At 33.4% G+C, this 18,698-nt stretch overlaps 1 protein-coding gene across 1 annotated transcript in view; it reads right to left on the bottom strand.

Annotated features, from left to right (window-relative positions):
- The window catches only part of MAN1A2 (mannosidase alpha class 1A member 2), a 173,839-nt gene that overhangs the window by 83,723 nt on the left and 71,418 nt on the right, over window positions 1–18,698 (bottom strand). The window contains exons 4-5 of the mRNA XM_059928824.1: window positions 9,777–9,895; window positions 4,191–4,271 (exon numbers count right to left, since the gene is read on the bottom strand). Of these exons, the coding sequence (XP_059784807.1) occupies window positions 4,191–4,271; window positions 9,777–9,895 (200 nt within the window). The remainder of the gene's footprint in view (window positions 1–4,190; window positions 4,272–9,776; window positions 9,896–18,698) is intronic.

The following is an 18,698-nucleotide window of genomic DNA, read 5'->3' as shown; positions in this document are numbered from 1 at the left end:
AAGGTTCTGGGCAATGTGATAAGGCAAGAAAAAGAAATAAAAGAATTATACAAATAAAACTGTTCTCTATATAGAGAAATAAAACATCTCTGTTCACTGACGACATGACTGGTTACAAAGAAATTCCCAAAGAATCTATTAAAATCCATTTAAAAGTGACTATAATTAACTAGTAAATTTATGATAATCTCAGGCCACAAGGTCAATATAAAAATCAACTGCATAGTGCACAACAATGTGAATGTTATTCTTTTATGTTATGTACATTTTACCACATTTTTTAAAATAAATGATAGTATCAGAAAAGTTATCTAGAGAAAAACAAAATGTCTTGAGCCAGCTGAAAATTTAAGTCTTTATTAAAAGGTTTTATAAAGCAATTGTATTTATATATACTGGCAGCATATATACAATCAGCAATTGAAATAAAATATACAGTACCACTTTTAATAGCATCAAAAAATATGAAATAGATACAAATCCATCAAAATATGTATAAGATCTGTAAAAACTAGAAACACCAATGAACAAAATTAAAGAACTAAATAAATGAAGAGATATATTATGTTCATGGATTGGAAGATATCAATTTTCCCTAAACTTACTGATAGACTCAATATAATCCTAATCAAAATCCCAGTAAGATATTTTGTAGAAATCAGGAAACTGATTCTATAATTTATATAGAAAATAAAACTAGAATAGCCAAAACAATTTTCAAGGGGAACAAAGTTGGAGGACTCACACAACCTGATTACGAGACCATAAAGACCATGATTTCAATTCCATAAAGCCATAATTATGAACACAGTGTGGTAATAGCAAAAGGACAGACACACAGATCAACAACAGAGTCTAGAAGTATACCCACATTTGGTCAGTTGATTTCATATATGGTCAATTGTTTTCAACAAAGGTGCAAAGTCAATTAAATAGAGAAAGACTAGTCTTTTCAATGAATGGTGCTAGAATTTTTGGATATCCATATGGAAAGAAATGAATCTCAACCTCTACCTCACAGCATATAGAATTTAACTCAAAATGGATTATAGATTTAAAAGTATAGTGAAGTAAAACGATAATACATTTAGAAGAAAACAAGAGAAAATCTTTGTGACCTTGGATTAGGCAACACTTCGTAAATAAAATACCAAACACATGAACCATAAAAGATGAAATTGATAAACTGGACTACTTCAAGATGTAACAACTTCAGTTCTTCAAAAGATAATGTTAAGTCACTGAAAAGCCAAAGACAGAGAGAAAATATTTGCAAACACATAGATTATAAAAGTCCTATGTCCAGAATATACAGAATATACAAAAAACTCTCAATATTCAATAATAAGAAAACAAAAAAAATTTGATGGCCAAAGACTGAACAATTAAAGAAGATATATGAATGACAAATAAGCACATGAAAAGGTGCTCAACATGGTTTGTCATTAGAGAAAAGTAAAATAAAACCACAATGAGATACTAATACACACCTATTAGAACAGCTAAAAATAATAAAGAAACTCTCAATACCAAGTACTGGTCATGATGGAAGGCAACTATTTGAAAAAGTCTGGCGAGTTCTTCCAAAGTTTACTTACCATTTGATCCAGCAATCCCACTTCTAGATAGTTACCCAAGAGAAATAAAAATTTATGATCCCACAGAATCCTAATGCAAATATTTATAGCAGCTTTATTCAGAATCTCCAAAAATAAAGACCAATCCATTGGTGAATGGATAAACTGTTAGAGCCACACAATGGAATACCATACAGCAGTAAAAAGGAATGAATTACTAAATACATGAATAAATCTCAAATGCATTGTGCTACATGAAATAAGCCAGTACTCCTTACTGTACGAACAGAAAACAGATCAGTCGTTACCAGAGGCTGGTGGTAGCATGTGGGGTAACTATAAAACGGTAAAAGGGAATTTTCTGGGATGATAGAATTCTTCTATATCTCACTTGTACTGGTGCTTACTAGATTGTATGCACTGTCAAAACTCAAAGAAGTATACACTAAAGTGGGTGAATTTTACTCTATATAATACCTCAATAAACCTGACCAAAAAATCCTATCGATTAATTTACAATGATTTTATTCATATAAGCTAGGTCAGAGTTTCTCAAAGTATAGAACCAGCATTTCCAAAATCACCTTTAACACGGAGTACTTTATTAAAACCATAAATAATGGTTTCCACCTCAAACCAACTGAATTTCAGTCCTGTGAGTAGGGCTTGGAATCTTCATTTTTATAAAACACACTATGTGACCCTGAAACACACTGAAGTTTGAAAACCTCTTTGCGAGAGTATAAACCTCTTATTTTACTAAATGGGAACTGAGGTGTTCTGACAGTTGAAAGATAGGTTGGAGGTATAATCAAATTACATAGTAAAGGCTGACAGTAAAATCATATACTAAGTAAGAAATGTTATTTATCTAATATTATATATTAAATACCATCATCTTCAAACATATTTCTTCTACAGAAAAAGTCGTACATGGGTATCTCACTCTTTACACACAAAAGCACACAAAGATAGATGAAATAATTAAATATAAGTATATAAAATCATAAAAATCCAGAAGAAAAGTGGAAATATTTGTTTTGTAATGATACAGCCATAGGGAAGGCTTTCTAAAGACCAAAATCTAAAAGCCATAAGGGGAAAAACAATCCTAAAAATGACCACTTTAAAGTTAAAAATAAAAACTGAAGACAACATAAAAATCCATTTTACAATACATATAATAAAAAGTGAGCTTTCTTAAATTTACAAAGCTATCTTACAATCATTTAGACCAACAAATCAATTAAATCTATCTGCCAAGTAGTTTCTCAGAAAACAAAACAGAAATGACTATAACCTCTTCCTTTAGCTTCTCTTTCTCACACTCTCCAACCCCACTCTTTAACCCATCTGAGTAGTAAAAAGCAATTTCCTACAGCCACTTCCCCATCACCGTAAGTCTCAAGTGTGTCTGTGTGTATTACACCAAGACTTCCATAAAGGAGAATTCAGAGTTGTTGTTTTGTTTTGTTTTAATTTACAGCAATAAATTGCATTCAATTTCTAAATAGGCAGTTTTATTAATTAATTTTTGGACTTAGGAGGATCCATATTCATTCTTACTGATTCATTCCTTAATTCTAATCTTATTAATATATTTTCTACTTTTGTTTCAACCATGTAATTAATTGCAATGGCAAATCCTGGAGAAGGATAACTCCTACAGAGGAGACATAGTGTATATAATGTTAGGATCTGTGATGAAATTGTTTCACTGAGATTCTCAAAATGGAAAAATCATTATTCCCAAGAAACAGAGCTCTACCTGAAGATCTAATTATTTCAGCAAACCTGTAGATTAGTTCAATACTAGACAATGTAAAAAGACGACATGGGGCTTCCCTGGTGGTGCAGTGGTTAAGAATCTGCCTGCCAATGCAGGGGACACAGGTTCGAGCCCTGGTCCAGGAAGATCCCACATGCCAGGGAGCAACTAAGCCCGTGCACCACAACTACTGAGCCTGCGCTCTAGAGCTCCCGAGTCACAACTACTGAGCCCAAGTGCTGCAACTACTGAAGCCCACACGCCTAGAGCCCATGCTCCGCAACAAGAGAAGCCACCACAATGAGGAGCCCGCACACTGCAACCAAGAGTAGCCCCCGCTTGCTGCAACTAGAGAAAGCCCTCGCGCAGCAACGAAGACCCAATGCAGTCAAAAATAAAAATAAATAAAATAAATAAATGTATTAAAAAAATAAAAAATAAAAAGACGACATGGGAGCTTCCCTGGTGGCGCAGTGGTTGAGAATCTGCCTGCTAACGCAGGGGACACGGGTTCGAGCCCTGGTCTGGGAAGATCCCAAATGCCGTGGAGCAACTGGGCCCGTAAGCCACAACTACTGAGCCTGCGCGTCTGGAGCTTGTGCTCCGCAACAAGAGAGGCCGCGATAGTGAGAGGCCCCCGCTTGCCGCAACTAGAGAAAGTCCTTGCACAGAAACGAAGACCCAACACAGCCAAAAATAAATATATAAATAAATAAATAATAAAAATAAAGGAATTCCTTTAAAAAAAAAAAAAAGACGACATGATGCTAGGGAAATCTTTCATTTTACTAAATTCCATTCACAACCCTTTCCCCCCACACAACATATCACTTGATTTTGCTCACCTCCTCTCCTGAAAGGTAATATGCTGCAAGTAGACCTCCAATAAATCGAATGTTGACTTCAAACACAGACACCTCTGAATTCTGTGAAAACATATTGAAAATATTCACATATACATAAAGCTGTAACGGTTTCAAAATATCTTCAATCCTTCATACGTTTCTCACAAACATGCTGGGGAGAATGTTTTTTTTCCACTTTCTATGTCTTCGTTTCTCATGAAACTGCAATCTCACCTCCCATTTGTTAATGTTACTGAAACTCCTCTATTGCTGTCAGCACAGCTTCCTAATTGCCATAACCAATGGGCCATTTTCATGTGCCTTACATATTATTGTGAAATTATCAAGATATTTGATGCTATTGACTATTGTCCCTCATGAAAGCCTCTACTTCTTGAATTTTGGAATAGTGTTCTCTCTACTGGTCCCTTTCTGTTCTAATCACTACACTATAATGTCCATTTTTACTTCTATCTCTCCTCATGAATTTTAAATGTTTTTCTAGTATATGTAACTTAATCAATGTTAAAGGAGGTACCAAAAAATAATGGCAAGATGATAGATTTTTCAATTAATAATGTTGAAAAAACTGACTCCTAGGTAAGAATTTAATTTGGATACTCATTTCATATATATATATATATATATATATATATATATATATATATATATGGAATCCAAATGATTTAGAAGTAAATACAGAAGAAAACTGAAATAAAAAAGTAGAAAAAATGTGACAATATATCTATACTTCCTTGAGAAAGCAGGTACTTTGTAAGCATAAAATCAATAGCATTGATAATAAATGATGATAGAAGGACTTGAATTTCCCCATAATGAAAATTACCTATAAGAAAAAAAATCATGAACAAAATTAAAAGGCAAACAACAAACAGAAGGAAATTTGCCACAAGTATAGCAGTATTAATAATCCTACCACATAGAGTCTATAGGTTTGTATTAAACATGGATAAAGATATTGCTGAAGAAGATTCTAATGCATGGAAAGAAATTAGAAGTGGCAAAGAAAATAACCAAAGAATCCATAGAATATACAAAATTGACTAACAGAAAAATAACATTCATAATTAATTTTTAAATAAAAATTAAAAGGAAATGTATATTACCCTGAAGTCTTTCCAACATTCATAGGCAGAAATCATTTGCTAACACAAGCATAATTCTCTAATACAGAATTTTCACAATATAATGTAATTTTTTAATAACATAACTGTTATCCTAACCCATCCTCAAAAGCAAAGTGGTTTATACTACTTCATATATTCCCCATATATAGCATACTGCAGGGTACATAGTAGACAGTCACTAAATATAGAGAGGAAGGAAAAGAGGGAGAGAGGGCCTTTCTCCACTCACTAGAACAATAATACCATCTGACCAGTTTCCCTGACTTCATCCTTACCCTCTTCTCAGCACTCTACTTATTCAGCACCATATAGTTACAGTGGTGAACCTTTTAAATCTTAAGTTAGCATAGGTTACTACTCTGTGCAAAACCTTACAATGACTTCTGGTTACACTCAGAGTAAAATGACTTACTCGACCCAACATAATCTGATTCCCCACAACCTCTCTGACATCATCTCCTACCAATGTCCCTCTGACTCACTTTATTATTACCCAACGGGTCTACCTGCTGTTTTAGAACTGTCAAACTCACTTCTGTGTCAGTCTTTATACTCTACCTGCAGATCTCTAAGCAAATTTCACTTAGAAAGTTTTTCTGACCACACAATATAAAATTGTGAAGTAATCCCTCATCACTAATATTCCTTACTCTGTACTATTTCCCCAATTAACACTTATCATCATCTGAATATTATATAATTCTTATTTGTAAAATTCATACCTTCCCTCACAAGAGACAGAAGATAAGAAAAGTTTCTAGAGGGAGAGAAGGGAAAGACTGAGGGAGAGGCATTATTCACAGGAGTAATGACTGAGAATCTTCCTAAATTGATGAAAACAAAAGTCCTCAGACTGATAAAACATGAGTCCTTTAAGGAATAGTCTAAATACAGAATGGCAATGGAATTACAGAACAACAAAGCAAAAAAAGAAAATATTAAAACAATGGGAAAAAAGACAGATTACTTTTTAAATATTAAACTGATAGCATACTTTTCAATAGCATAACAGAAACAGGAAGACAATGGAACTGTATCTTTAAAAGGTTAAGAGAAAATAATCATCAACCTCTAATTCTATACTCAGCTATCATATCTATTAGGAGAAAGCTTGGCTCTCTCATATCCACATGGCTTCCCTTGGGTCTCTTCTCAGAAATGTCACCTTCAATATCCAATGGATATAAAACAGCAACCTCTCACCACCACTTACTCCAATCCTACTTACTCTTCTTTAAGAGTAAGCACTTATCACTATCTGACATGCTATATTCAATATATCTTGAATATGTATTTACTACTTTTCTCCTCAAACTAGAATGGAAACTAGTATAAACTAGAGATAAGACTCTGTTTTGTTCATTCCTGTATCCATAGATTTAGAACAGTGTCTGTCACAGAGAAGGCACTCAATAAATATATTTATTTATTTATTCATTACTTAATTTGGAAGTTTCAAATACAAGTTGGGACCAACTAGACAACAATTACACATAAGACAAGAGGGAGATGAGCTAAATTAAAGCATTCTAAGATCCTTATGTTTTTCAGAAGAAGGATAGAGAAAATGATTAATTTTAAACTTTGGTAAGTAAACCTATTAAAATTTTAAGGGTAACCCCAAAATGAATGGAAATGGAAAGTATAAAGTCAAACTAGTAGAGGGAAAAAGAGACATGAAGTAATTTAATCCAAATAAGATAGACAGAAAATAAAGGCAAATGAGAAGTACAATAATGATATAGGTAGCAAAACAATGATTGAAGATTCAACTCTAAAAATATGTTATACTAACTGTAAATATTTCAAGCTTAACAGTTAAAAGACTCCAAGACTGGATAAAAATAACAAAATCTAAATACGTACTATATGTAAAATATACAGCTAAAACATATGACACATAAAGGGTAAAAGTGAAAGAATGGAAAATGACTGTGCTGATTATTAAGCTATTTTTTCTCAGCTTCAAATCCATCCTTCTACACTCTACTTCGGTATACTGAAACTAGAACTCTTCAAATGCATCTGGCTTCCTTATAGGCCCTGCTGATGATAGAAGGTTCTACAAAGATAATACAAAGCTGAAGGAAGAAAAAGGAACTTATTCCTTCCAGTCTACTTCTGGTTTCTGACAGTGTCAAACCAGCCGTGGTTCTTCACCCTGGTGGTGGCAGTTGGTTCCAGGTTACGGTTCCCCTGCCACAGACACATTCCCCAAATCAGCCTCCTTGTGCCCTTTAGAGATACCAAGCCCTAACTAGGTACCCCCTCCTCAGAGGTCTGAGTTCCAGCTCTGAGAAGCCCCTTTTAAGAACTCCTAAGGTATCAAAAACAGAGTCCCAAGCTAGTAAATTTTAATGATCTCAACCTCTCCCCATCGTTCTCACAGTTCCAGGCATGGCAGCCATTTATTGTAGTTACTACCTCTTGTAATACCACAATGCTCTCTTTCTGTCTTTTCAGTGCCCCATTACTTGGTTAACAATTCTAAACACTAAATCCTCTAATTAAAAAACTGTACAGTTCTGGTTCTTGATTGAGCCAACTGACACAATGATATACCAACAAATTATTAGGCTTAATAAAGCTGCCATGTTAACAAACACAAGTATTTGAGATTCACAAATGCCAATTCTCTCCAAATTAATCTATAAATTGAATGCGATCCTCATCAAAATTTCAACACAGTTTTTCCAGAGCTTAAAAGAACAAAGAACTGATCATTGCTAAGATAATTTCCTAGTAGAATAAGATCAGATATCAAGATTCAGATATAGATATAAAGCTTTTCTTATAAAAATAGTTAAGACTATAATAAATATTTAGACTACTAAAATATTGATGTAGGGATAAAGAGAAAAGCCAGTAGAAAAGAATAGACTAATATAACTAATACATGACTAATGTGGCATGTATAAATAGTACAGAAATAAATGTGCTAGGATCAATAGATAGTTGCCTATTTTAACCTACCCACAAACTCAACTATATAAGGACTAAAGACCTAAATGCAAAAGCAAAACTTTAAAACATTTAGAATTAAATACAGGAATATATCTTCATGACCTTGAAGTACATAATCTCTAAGAGCTACATAACTATACAGGGGAAAAAACCCTGCATTTCTCAATCCCCTTTTACAGTAAGGTGGGCCACATGAGTTAGATTCACTCAATAATATACAAGCAAAAATGGGGTAACCAACTTCTGAGCAGTCACATATCTTGTCTCTATCCCTTCCTCCTCTATGCAACTGGAAGGTTTATCCACCTTATCTTGAGGAATCATCTTGTACCATGAGGTTGAAGCTTTATACTGAAGTTGACAGAATAATAAGACAAAGGATCCTAGGTCCTTGGTCATCGAGGAGCTACCCAAACCAGCCCTAAGCTGTTTATCTTTGTACTTGACTTGCATGAAAGAGAAATAAACATGTATCTTGTTTAAGCTATTTTATACTAGATTTTCTGTCATTCACAGCCAAACCTAAACCTGATAATAAAAATTGTTCTGAGCTGTGTCCAAAATGCTAAAATAATATAAAAGAAAGTAATCAGTTTTTGTCTAATTAGCATCAGGAAAGGCATCAGAGAAGAAATATTGTGGATTTAAATCACAATTTGAATGATACAGAGTTTGCCAAAGACAAAAACACATAAGGAGTGGTTTCTCACTACAGTCAGAAGGAACAGCAAGTAAAAATATCATGAAAGATGAAAATGAATATGACAAAATAGTCCACACATCTTTTAGGTGAAAACTGGTAACAATGAAAATAACTGCTAACATTTACTGAACACTGAATATGTACCAGATTATTTCAAATAATCCTCACAATATTCCAATAGGATAGCAATTTTATGACAGGTTTAGAAAGAATAAGTAGCACTTACTTATAGGTAGGTTTCCCAAGTAGCACTAGAATTGTGGCTGTGCTGGGCTTCAAACCTAAGCAGCACTACTTAACAACTATGCCAAAATGCTGGAAGGATGAGCATGTGCCTAACTACGAAGGCTCTTCAAAACTGTGCCAAATCCACAACACTGTAAATCAGCTATATTTCAATTTAAAAAATAAAATAGATTTTTTTTAAATGTTTAAAAAAACTGTACCAAATCATTATTTCTTTAAAAAATAATAAAACACTTAATATTTATAAAGTAATTTATGGTTTCCTGATATTTCTAATTCAATGTGCTTTTTTTCCCTAACTCTTGCCTTAACACATGCAACACATTACCTTCAATGATAAGGGTAAGAAAAGGAAAAGGAAAATGGTGAGAAAGGGTGTTTATTTTACGCAAAAATTGAACAACTGATAATCGCAAAAGAAGAAGGGGGACTTAGGATTTCCTTAAACTGCTAGTATAACACTCAAAACTATTGTTACAGTGTCTTTTCATAGTCAATGTAATAAATTATGAACTGTATACTCACCACGCTGAAATCAAGGTTGTTTTCGATCCATTTTTGCCCATCTCGGAATTCATCATGAAGTCCCATAATATAAAGGGTATCCAAAGCATCTACTATAGTAGCACCCATTTGTGAACTTCCTATATATGGGGGGGGAAAATGTCATTAAAAAGATGCCCTTCATACAAGGTCTATTTTAATTTTTTATATTTAAAAAGTAAATCAGGACTTCCCTGGTGGCACAGTGGTTAAGAATCTGCCTGCCAATGCAGGGACACGGGTTCGAGCCCTGGTCCGGGAAGATTCCACATGCCGTGGAGCAACTAAGCCCATGCAGCACAACTACTGAGCCTGCACTCTAGAGTCCGTGAGCCACAACTACTGGGCCCGTGTGCCACAACTACTGAAGCCTGTGAGCCTAGAGCCTGTGCTCTGCAACAAGAGAAGCCACAGCAATGAGAAGCCCACACACAACCAAGAGTAGCCCCTGCTCGCCGCAACTAGAGAAAGCCCACGCGCAGCAACGAAGACCCAATGCAGCCAAAAATAAAAATAAATAAATAAATAAATAAATTTATTTATTTATTTTAAAAAAAAGTAAATCAAAGTAGAAATATAAGGATGAAAAAAAATACCCAACATGGTTCACTTTTCCATAAGAATAGATAATATACACTGTTTAAAACATTTTCCTAAAGATGACACATTGATAACTAATAAGAAGATAAAGGGAAACTAAAATTACAATTCTCCTTAATTTTCTTCCTGGTCAGAAAATGAGATATCTATCTACTTAACTGAGATAGATTGGGGGAAAAAACAAAGAGGATTAATTTAAGAAATGGGGAAGGTGGTTCGAGATGATAAGCTAAGTCATACGACAGCCAGGAACCATGCTCTTTTGGTACAAATTCATAGAAAGGGCAAAAAATATACTTAAAATAATAACAAAAGTGTAGCAAGGCTATATAACCGTGGTGGAATATAAACTATAATAGTCCTTAACAATCAAAAAGCAGGTAGAACATATTCAAAAAGAAGTCATAAAATAAAATGTGAGTAGAGAAAATCAAAATAGTTAAGATCTACCCACCTTCAAGAAAGAGATCATCTTGATCTTAAAAGAAAATGTTTCAGGGAGGGAGGAACTAATTCAACAAAGCTAGCCTAACTGATACCAAAACCAGATACTGTAAACACAAGAAAACAGAACAGGCCAATCTTACTAATGAATATAACTGCAAAAATCCTGAATAAGATAGCAAGACAAATCTAGTAGTGTAGTAAAAGAACAAATAACATGGAGCAGCTGGGTCCTCCCTAACCCCTGGAATGCAACTATTATTTCTACCTTCTGAGAATGAAAATCACCCACACAGCTTATTGTCTACATTAACGTGACTTTACTGTTACACTGTCTTCATCAACCTGAGTTTACTCTTCCAGGAAACTCTTGCTCAGAAAGAGAGAAGCTGCAAAATAAGTTATTGTTCATTCCAGGAACTTCTTGAAAGATCCATCAACTCTTTAACAGAAAGTATCAAATGATGGCTAACACTCCAAAACTCTAAACCTCTTGCCTCTAAATTCTCCACTCACCAATCCGAAACTATTATATCATGATCCTTACCCAATCATAACCAAGCCATAATCAACTATAACTCCCCAACTGAAAGGCCCTTGTTAAACAAGACTTAAAATCTCAATATATATCTCAACTTTGTCCTTCCTCGTCCGACAGGCTTACTATGGCTCTGGTGAGGTAGTGATCTCCCTTACCATGGTAAGCATTAAAATCAGCTTTGTCTTATCAACAAGTTATCTTGGTGATATTTTAGGAGTCAGCATTCGACACTACTTAGGTTCACATTTTCCATTTAGTATTCCTTCTTTTCTTTCCTTTTTAATTCCATTCCTTCTTCTCCTAAATAAATAGTGTTTTCTTGTGATGGTTTAAGGCTATACAAATTTGTTCTTATAATGACTGTCCTCAACCTACATCACATTTTCTTATTCATGTGCTCCTAATAATTTCCTCAACTTATGAAGAAGTATATCTTCCCACTAATAAAACGAGTACTACACCACACTCTGATAAATCCCTTGGTCTTCTCCCCACTCAGTTCCCTTCATGTTGATATTAACTGGGTTATTACAGACATACTTTCCTTTTGCTTTTCTTGTTCCTCAGCTTTTAATTAAGATAATAAAAATTTTATCAAGCCATTTCGTCACCCATATATCCCTATCTCTTGCATAATCATTTGAATTAAATATGTACCTCTTTTTTATTTTTGTATTTTGTCCACAATGTTTATCATCCTTATTTTAAATCCTTAGGAGTCCCTGTTTTTGTTCTTATTTCAATTTTTATAGGTAGTTATGCTCAGTTCTCTAGTTATTTATTTAGCTCTGTAAGTGCATGCTCCTCTAAGGTGCTGACTACTCTAAAATGGAAAAAGGTCTGACCCACATATTTATACCAATTCTAGTTTGTTCCACAGGGAGAGGTTTGTGCCACGAGCTAAACAGCACAAAGAAGAAAAAGGCAAAACTGAAATTACTGGCTATCACTGTGAGTGTTTATCTAGACAACTCAAGGTTTCAACTGGAAAAAATTAAAGGGTCTAAAACTACCCTTGGGTCAAATAAGAATTAAAATATGACACTACAGAATATATAAAACATTAATAAAGATTTATTATGAGAACATAGCAGTCAACTGAACCAGTTCTCTGAGAAAAACTCATAACTTAAAAATTGTATACTATTTAATAAGAACAAATGAAAATGTTCTACTAAGAAAATAAGAAAAAGAATGATAAACTTGAGCAACAAAGTAGAAGAATCAGAAAAGCTAAAGAAATAAATGAATTAGGAATAAAGAAAACTGTCAAAATAATAAATTCAAGAGATGGTTCTATGAAAAGAACTATACAATAAATCCAGGACCAACTGATTTTTTAAAAGTAGTCATGTGAATATAAAAACACAAAAAAAGGAATTGAGAGCATATTAAAAGGCAGATACAAAGGAAATTAAGAAAACTATTTTTTTAAAAGCCTAATTTAGCCATATCTTCCCAATAAATTTGAAAATGAGTGGAATTGACAATTTTCTAAGAAAATAGGTATTATTTTGACTTATGAAAATGGAAATAGAAAATCTAGATAAGCAGACCAAGAAACAGGAAATTGAGAAATTTTCAAAGAGCTACGCACTATAAAAGTATCACACTCTAGAAGTTTCATAGAATAAATTCTACTTTAATTTTAAGGATAACTCCGACATAAATTTTGATAGAACATAGGAAAAGAAAGCTTAAAATTCAACTTACGAATTCTGCATACCATTGATGCAAAAATATAACTTAGTAAGAAAAATAAAACTATTATCTGATCTCACTCGTGAGCATCCTGGAAATATTTAGGAATGGACTTGCTGGGGGGTAAAGTAAGTTTGTGTTTAACTTTATGGAGAGACTGACAAACTGCTCTCCATAGTGTGCCACTGTATACTCCCAGCAGCAATGTATGAGAGGTCTAGTTGTTCCATCATCCTTCTCAGTATTTGACATTGTTGGTCTTTTTAATTTTATTCATTCTACTGGGTATGTAGGATTTTGCATTGTGGTTTGAATTTTAATTTCCCTGGTGACTGATGTGCTTATTGGCTATTCATTTACCTTCTTTGGTGCATTACTAGTAAATCATTTATATATTCTGAATACATCCTTATACATGTATCACAAATATTTTCTCCAATTCTGGGGCTTGCTTTTTCATTTCCTTAATGTCTTCTGGAAAGCAGAAATTTTTTATTTTCATGAAGTCCAATTTATCAATTTTTTTTTCCTTAATGGTTTATTCCTTTTGTATTCTAAAAACTCTTTGCTCACCTCAAGGTCACAAATATTTTCTCAAATATTTTTTACTGGAAGTTTTATACTTTTAGTTTTTATGTTTAGATCTATGATTCATTTCAAGTTCATTTTTGTATACAATGTTGAAGAGTCAAGGTTTTTATTTTTCTACATGAATATATAACTGACCCAACACCACTTATTGGAAAGACTTACCTATAACCCACTGAAAGCACCCTTGTTGAAAATCAATTAAAAATGTATGTGCAGTTCTATTTCTATTCTTTTTCAGTGATCTCTATGTCTATCTTTATGCTAAAACCATACTGTCCTCATTACCAAAGCTTTACAGTAAATCTTAGAATCAAGTAGTGTAAATCCTTCAACTTTGTTCTTTTTTAAAAATTATTTTGATTATTGTACATGCTTTGTATTTTCATACAGATTTTAGAATCAGCCTATCAATTTATGTGGAAAGGTCATTTTTACTTAGATTGCTTTAAATCTAAATATGAATTTCAAGAGAACTAACATCTCAACAATACCGAGTATTCCAATTCATAAAGGCATCTCTCTCCTTTAAGTCCTTTTAAATTTCTTTCAATAATCACAGTTTTCAGTGTATAGACTTTGTACATAGTTTGTTAAATTCATCCACATATACTTCACATTTTTATGCTACTGCAAATGATATTATTTTAAAATTGTACTTACAACTGTTTATTGCTAGCATCTAGAAATATAATTTATTTTGTATATCAAACTTGTATCATATGGCCTCATTACTAAATTAGTTTTCATTCTAGTACTTTTTTATTGTTGTTTGGTAGATTCCCTAGAATTTTCTTGTGTGTGTGGGTGGGTGGATGTGTTTTAATACTCTTTATCAGGCTAAAAAAGTTCCCTTCCAGTCCAAGTTTGCTGAGAGTTTTTATTATGGATGGATATTGAGTGTTGTTAAATGCTTTTTCAGCATCTACTGAGATGCTCATAAAATTTTCCTCTTTTAGTCCCTTAATATCTTCAACTATATTGACTAATTTCCAAATGTTAAACCAACCACACATTCCTCAGATAAACCCCACTTGGTCATGAGGTATTATTCTTTTTACATATTGCTGAATTAGATTTACTAAGATAAATCTAATTTGGTCAAAGATTTTTGTGTCCATGTTCATGAGGAACATTGGTCGATAGTTCCCTTTTATTGTAATATCGTTGTCTGGTTTTGATATTAGGGCTTTGGTGGTCCTATCAAGGAGATATAATTATCCTAAATGTGTAAGCACCTAACAAGAGTACCTCAAAATATATAAAGCAAAAGCTGACAGAATTGAAAGGAGTAAGAAAGAAATCCAATATTAGAGTTGGGAACTTCAACACCTCTCTCTCAGTAATTGACAGAACTACTAGATGAAAATCAGCAAGAACAGAAGAAGCCTGAACAACCCCATAAACCAATGAGATCTAACTGACATTAACAGAACATTCTACACCCAATAACAGTCACTACACATATAAACATTCTTTTCAAGCACCAATGGAACATTCACCAAGACAGGCCATATTCTGGGTCAAAAAGTAAATCTTAAATAATTTAGAAGAATTGTAATTGCACAAAGTATATTCTCTAACCATAATGGAACTAAATTAGAAATCAATCACAGAAAAAGAAAAATCTCTAAGCATTTAGCAATTAAACAACTTACTCAAGGGAAGTTTTCAAACATACTGAATTGAATAAAAATGAAAATACAACATATCAGAATCTTTCAGATGCAGCTAAAGCACCACTTAGCAAAAAATTTATGGAACTAAATGCTTACACTGGAAAAGGGGATCATGAACCTATAATCTAGGCTTCTATTTCAAGAAACTAGAAAAGCAAGAACAAAAGCAACCCAAATCATGCAGAAGAGTGGAAATAACAAAGAGCATAAATCAAAGAATTGAAAATATAAAGAAAATATAAAGAAGATCAATGAAACCAAAAGCTGCTTCTTTGAAAATATTAATAAAATTGATAAACTTCTAGCAGGACAAAGAAAAAACAACATAAATTACCAATATTAGCAATGAAAGAGTTATAACTACAGCTGCCACAGATATTCAAAAGGTAACAAGATAATACTCCAAACAACTCTATGCACACAAAATCAATAGCTTAGATGAAATAGACCAATTCCTCAAAATCATCAACTACCAAAACTAACCCAAGGTGAAACAGATAAACCGAATGGCCCTCATAGAGGTTGTGAAATAAACTGAAGTTGTAGCTTAAAAACCTCCCAGAAAAAAAAGCTCCAGATGCAGATGGTTTCACTGGCAAATTATATCAAAAACTTGAGAAAAATATAAAACCAACAGTACACAATCTTTTCCAGAAAAATGAAGAGCAGAGAACACTTCCAAACTCATTTTATTAGGTCAATATTACACTGATACTGAAACAAGACAACGATAGTTCAAGAAAAATACAAAACAATATCCTTCCCAAAATATGAATGCAAAATCCTCAATAAAATATTAGAAATCATTAGCAAGTAATAAATATCAAGAAGAATTTATACATACACACATACACTGAAAATAAAAGGTGCACTTCAAAAAGCATTGTAAGATCAAGTAACATTCTGTTCCAAATCAAAATTCTTTGAAATGCAAAAAGATCTATTCCTAACAAAAATCTTTCAATTCTCCAGGATATCTAAGTAAAAATAATTCATTGTGACTATTAATCACTGCTGGAAAAATTATTATCAGTGATAACTTATGTCCATCAACATTTTCCTCTTCCCACTCACAAGCTCCAGGGCTGAGCCCTAACTAGGCAAAACCAAAGGAAGCTATCCCAGCCCTTTGGGTATAGCTTTCAGGTCAAGGCTGGACACAAGACCCAGATAAACAAGAAACAAGGTGGTTTCTGAGAAAACCAAGTGCTCTTCTCTACAGTGTTCTCTTTTCTATAGATGTGTTAGTAGGAAGATATGAAGCTTCAAGTTGCTGCAGCCATCCCTCTATGAAGCCAGCCTGAAGATACAAACACAAAGAGGAAAATAGAGGAAAGAGATAAAGAAAAAAGCTTAGCTGGTATCAGGTCTACTCTAGAACATCACTGAGCCGATTAAATTTCTTTTTTAGTTTAAGCCATTTTGAAATGGATCTTCTGTTATCTGTACATAAAGAATCCTCTGATGCCAAGGACAAACTAGACAAAAGTCAGAGGAATATGATTTCAGTTACCATATAAAAGAATGTTTTAATAATCAAGGCTAAGAGACAGGAAATGGACACATTTTAAATTGTTTTCCTTATAATCTAGAATATTGTAAGAGTTCAATACCTGCCTATATGTTCCTATAGTAATAGACTAGACTTTTAAAGTCCCTCCCAACTCTTAAGATTCTGATTCTGTAAAGGCATACTGAATTTGGGAGGTCGAATGAGACACTCAGGACTATGACTCCTCCCTTAGACTTCTTCTATGTAAATAAAAAGGTTAAAAACAGATTTTTTTAAAAAAAATCTCAAATCACACTCACCAGCAAGAATATGAGATGCAGAAAAGGAACAGAGCAAGTAGGAAACAGAGTCAAACTCTTTTTTATTAATCCTTTAGTAAACTAACTACATGTCTAAAAATATAAGACAAAATAAACAATAAAGGATCCATTCCCACTTAGCTTATTTGGCTGGGAAAAAAAATGTAACCACTCAAAAATTTTTCTAAAAGTATAAGCAACTAATTTTGACTACTGAAAATAATACAGATTGCATTTTCACTTTTCTACCATTTCACTGTAATTTTGTCATAATGGATTTTTCCCATGTGCTGGTATTAATTTTTTTCTATCTTTAAAGTTTACTGAAGCAGAATAAAATATCAATTAGAAGCATGAACCTTAGCACTAAGCTGCCTGTAATCAAATTCTGCCTACATTATTTACTAGCTGTGCAACCTTGAATAAGTTAGTTAACCCTAACTGTGCTTCAGTTTCCTCATCTGTAAAATGGGAACAATAATAATAGTACCTGTCTCATAGTGCACATAAATCACTTATATCAGTCCTTGGCATATAGCACGTTTATTAGTCTGCTCAGGCTGCCATAACAAAACACCATCCACTAGGACGCTTAAACAACAAAAATTTATTTTCTTACAGTGCTGGAGGTTTGAAGACCAAGATCAAGCTTCCAGTTTTTAGAGGAGCGCCTTCCTCTTGGCTTGCAGATGCCCACCTTCTCACTATATCATACCCACACGGCCTTTCCTTGGTGCATGTGCAGGGGGAGAGAGAGCTTGGGTGTTTCTTCCTCTTCTTTTAAGGGTACCAGCCCTATCTGATTAGGGCCCCTCGTTCAATCTTAATTACCTCTTAAAGGCTCTATCTCCAAATACAGTCACATTGGAAGGTAGAGCTTCAACATGTGAATTGATGGGGGACAAGACTCAGTCCACCACAATATGCATTATATAAATACTACTGATGTTGCTACTAATAATGTGTATGTGACTATTGTTCTAAAGGAAAATACAGTTTATTCACAAACCCAATCACAGAGTCTCTAAAGCAAATAACTGACCTGATGACTCAATAAAAAGGTACAACTTTTTATTGGAAAATACTTAATTGCTACTCATTACAAGATGATCCCTCAGAAATGGTGGACCAAAACTGACAAAATATTGCTTCTGCTCTTTTAGTGAGTTAAAAGGCTCATTTTGTAAAGTCACCCTTTCCATCTCTAAGCTCCTTTAATTTCTATGATCTCACAAATAACTTTGTTTACCCAGTAAATCAACTTAATGATCCTAATGAGCAGCTGACAATAACTCACCTGACAATAATCTGAAGCTGCCACTGCCCTGGTCATCATTTAACAACCTAACTAAACAGTGGTCTACAAAGGTCACTTTTGAAGAAGTCTGACAAAAGTACCACAAATTAAAACCACCTTTCCTAAAAAAATAAATACTATTATTTTTAAAAAGAAAAACATTAAGTCAAAACTTACCCATTAGGATTTTAACAGAATCACATTCATTTAAGAAACATTCCTTTTGCTCCCTAAAAGAAATG

Source organism: Balaenoptera ricei, chromosome 1 (assembly GCF_028023285.1).
Source record: "Balaenoptera ricei isolate mBalRic1 chromosome 1, mBalRic1.hap2, whole genome shotgun sequence".
Taxonomy (NCBI): domain Eukaryota; kingdom Metazoa; phylum Chordata; class Mammalia; order Artiodactyla; family Balaenopteridae; genus Balaenoptera; species Balaenoptera ricei.
This window is presented reverse-complemented; position numbering and strand designations above follow the sequence as displayed.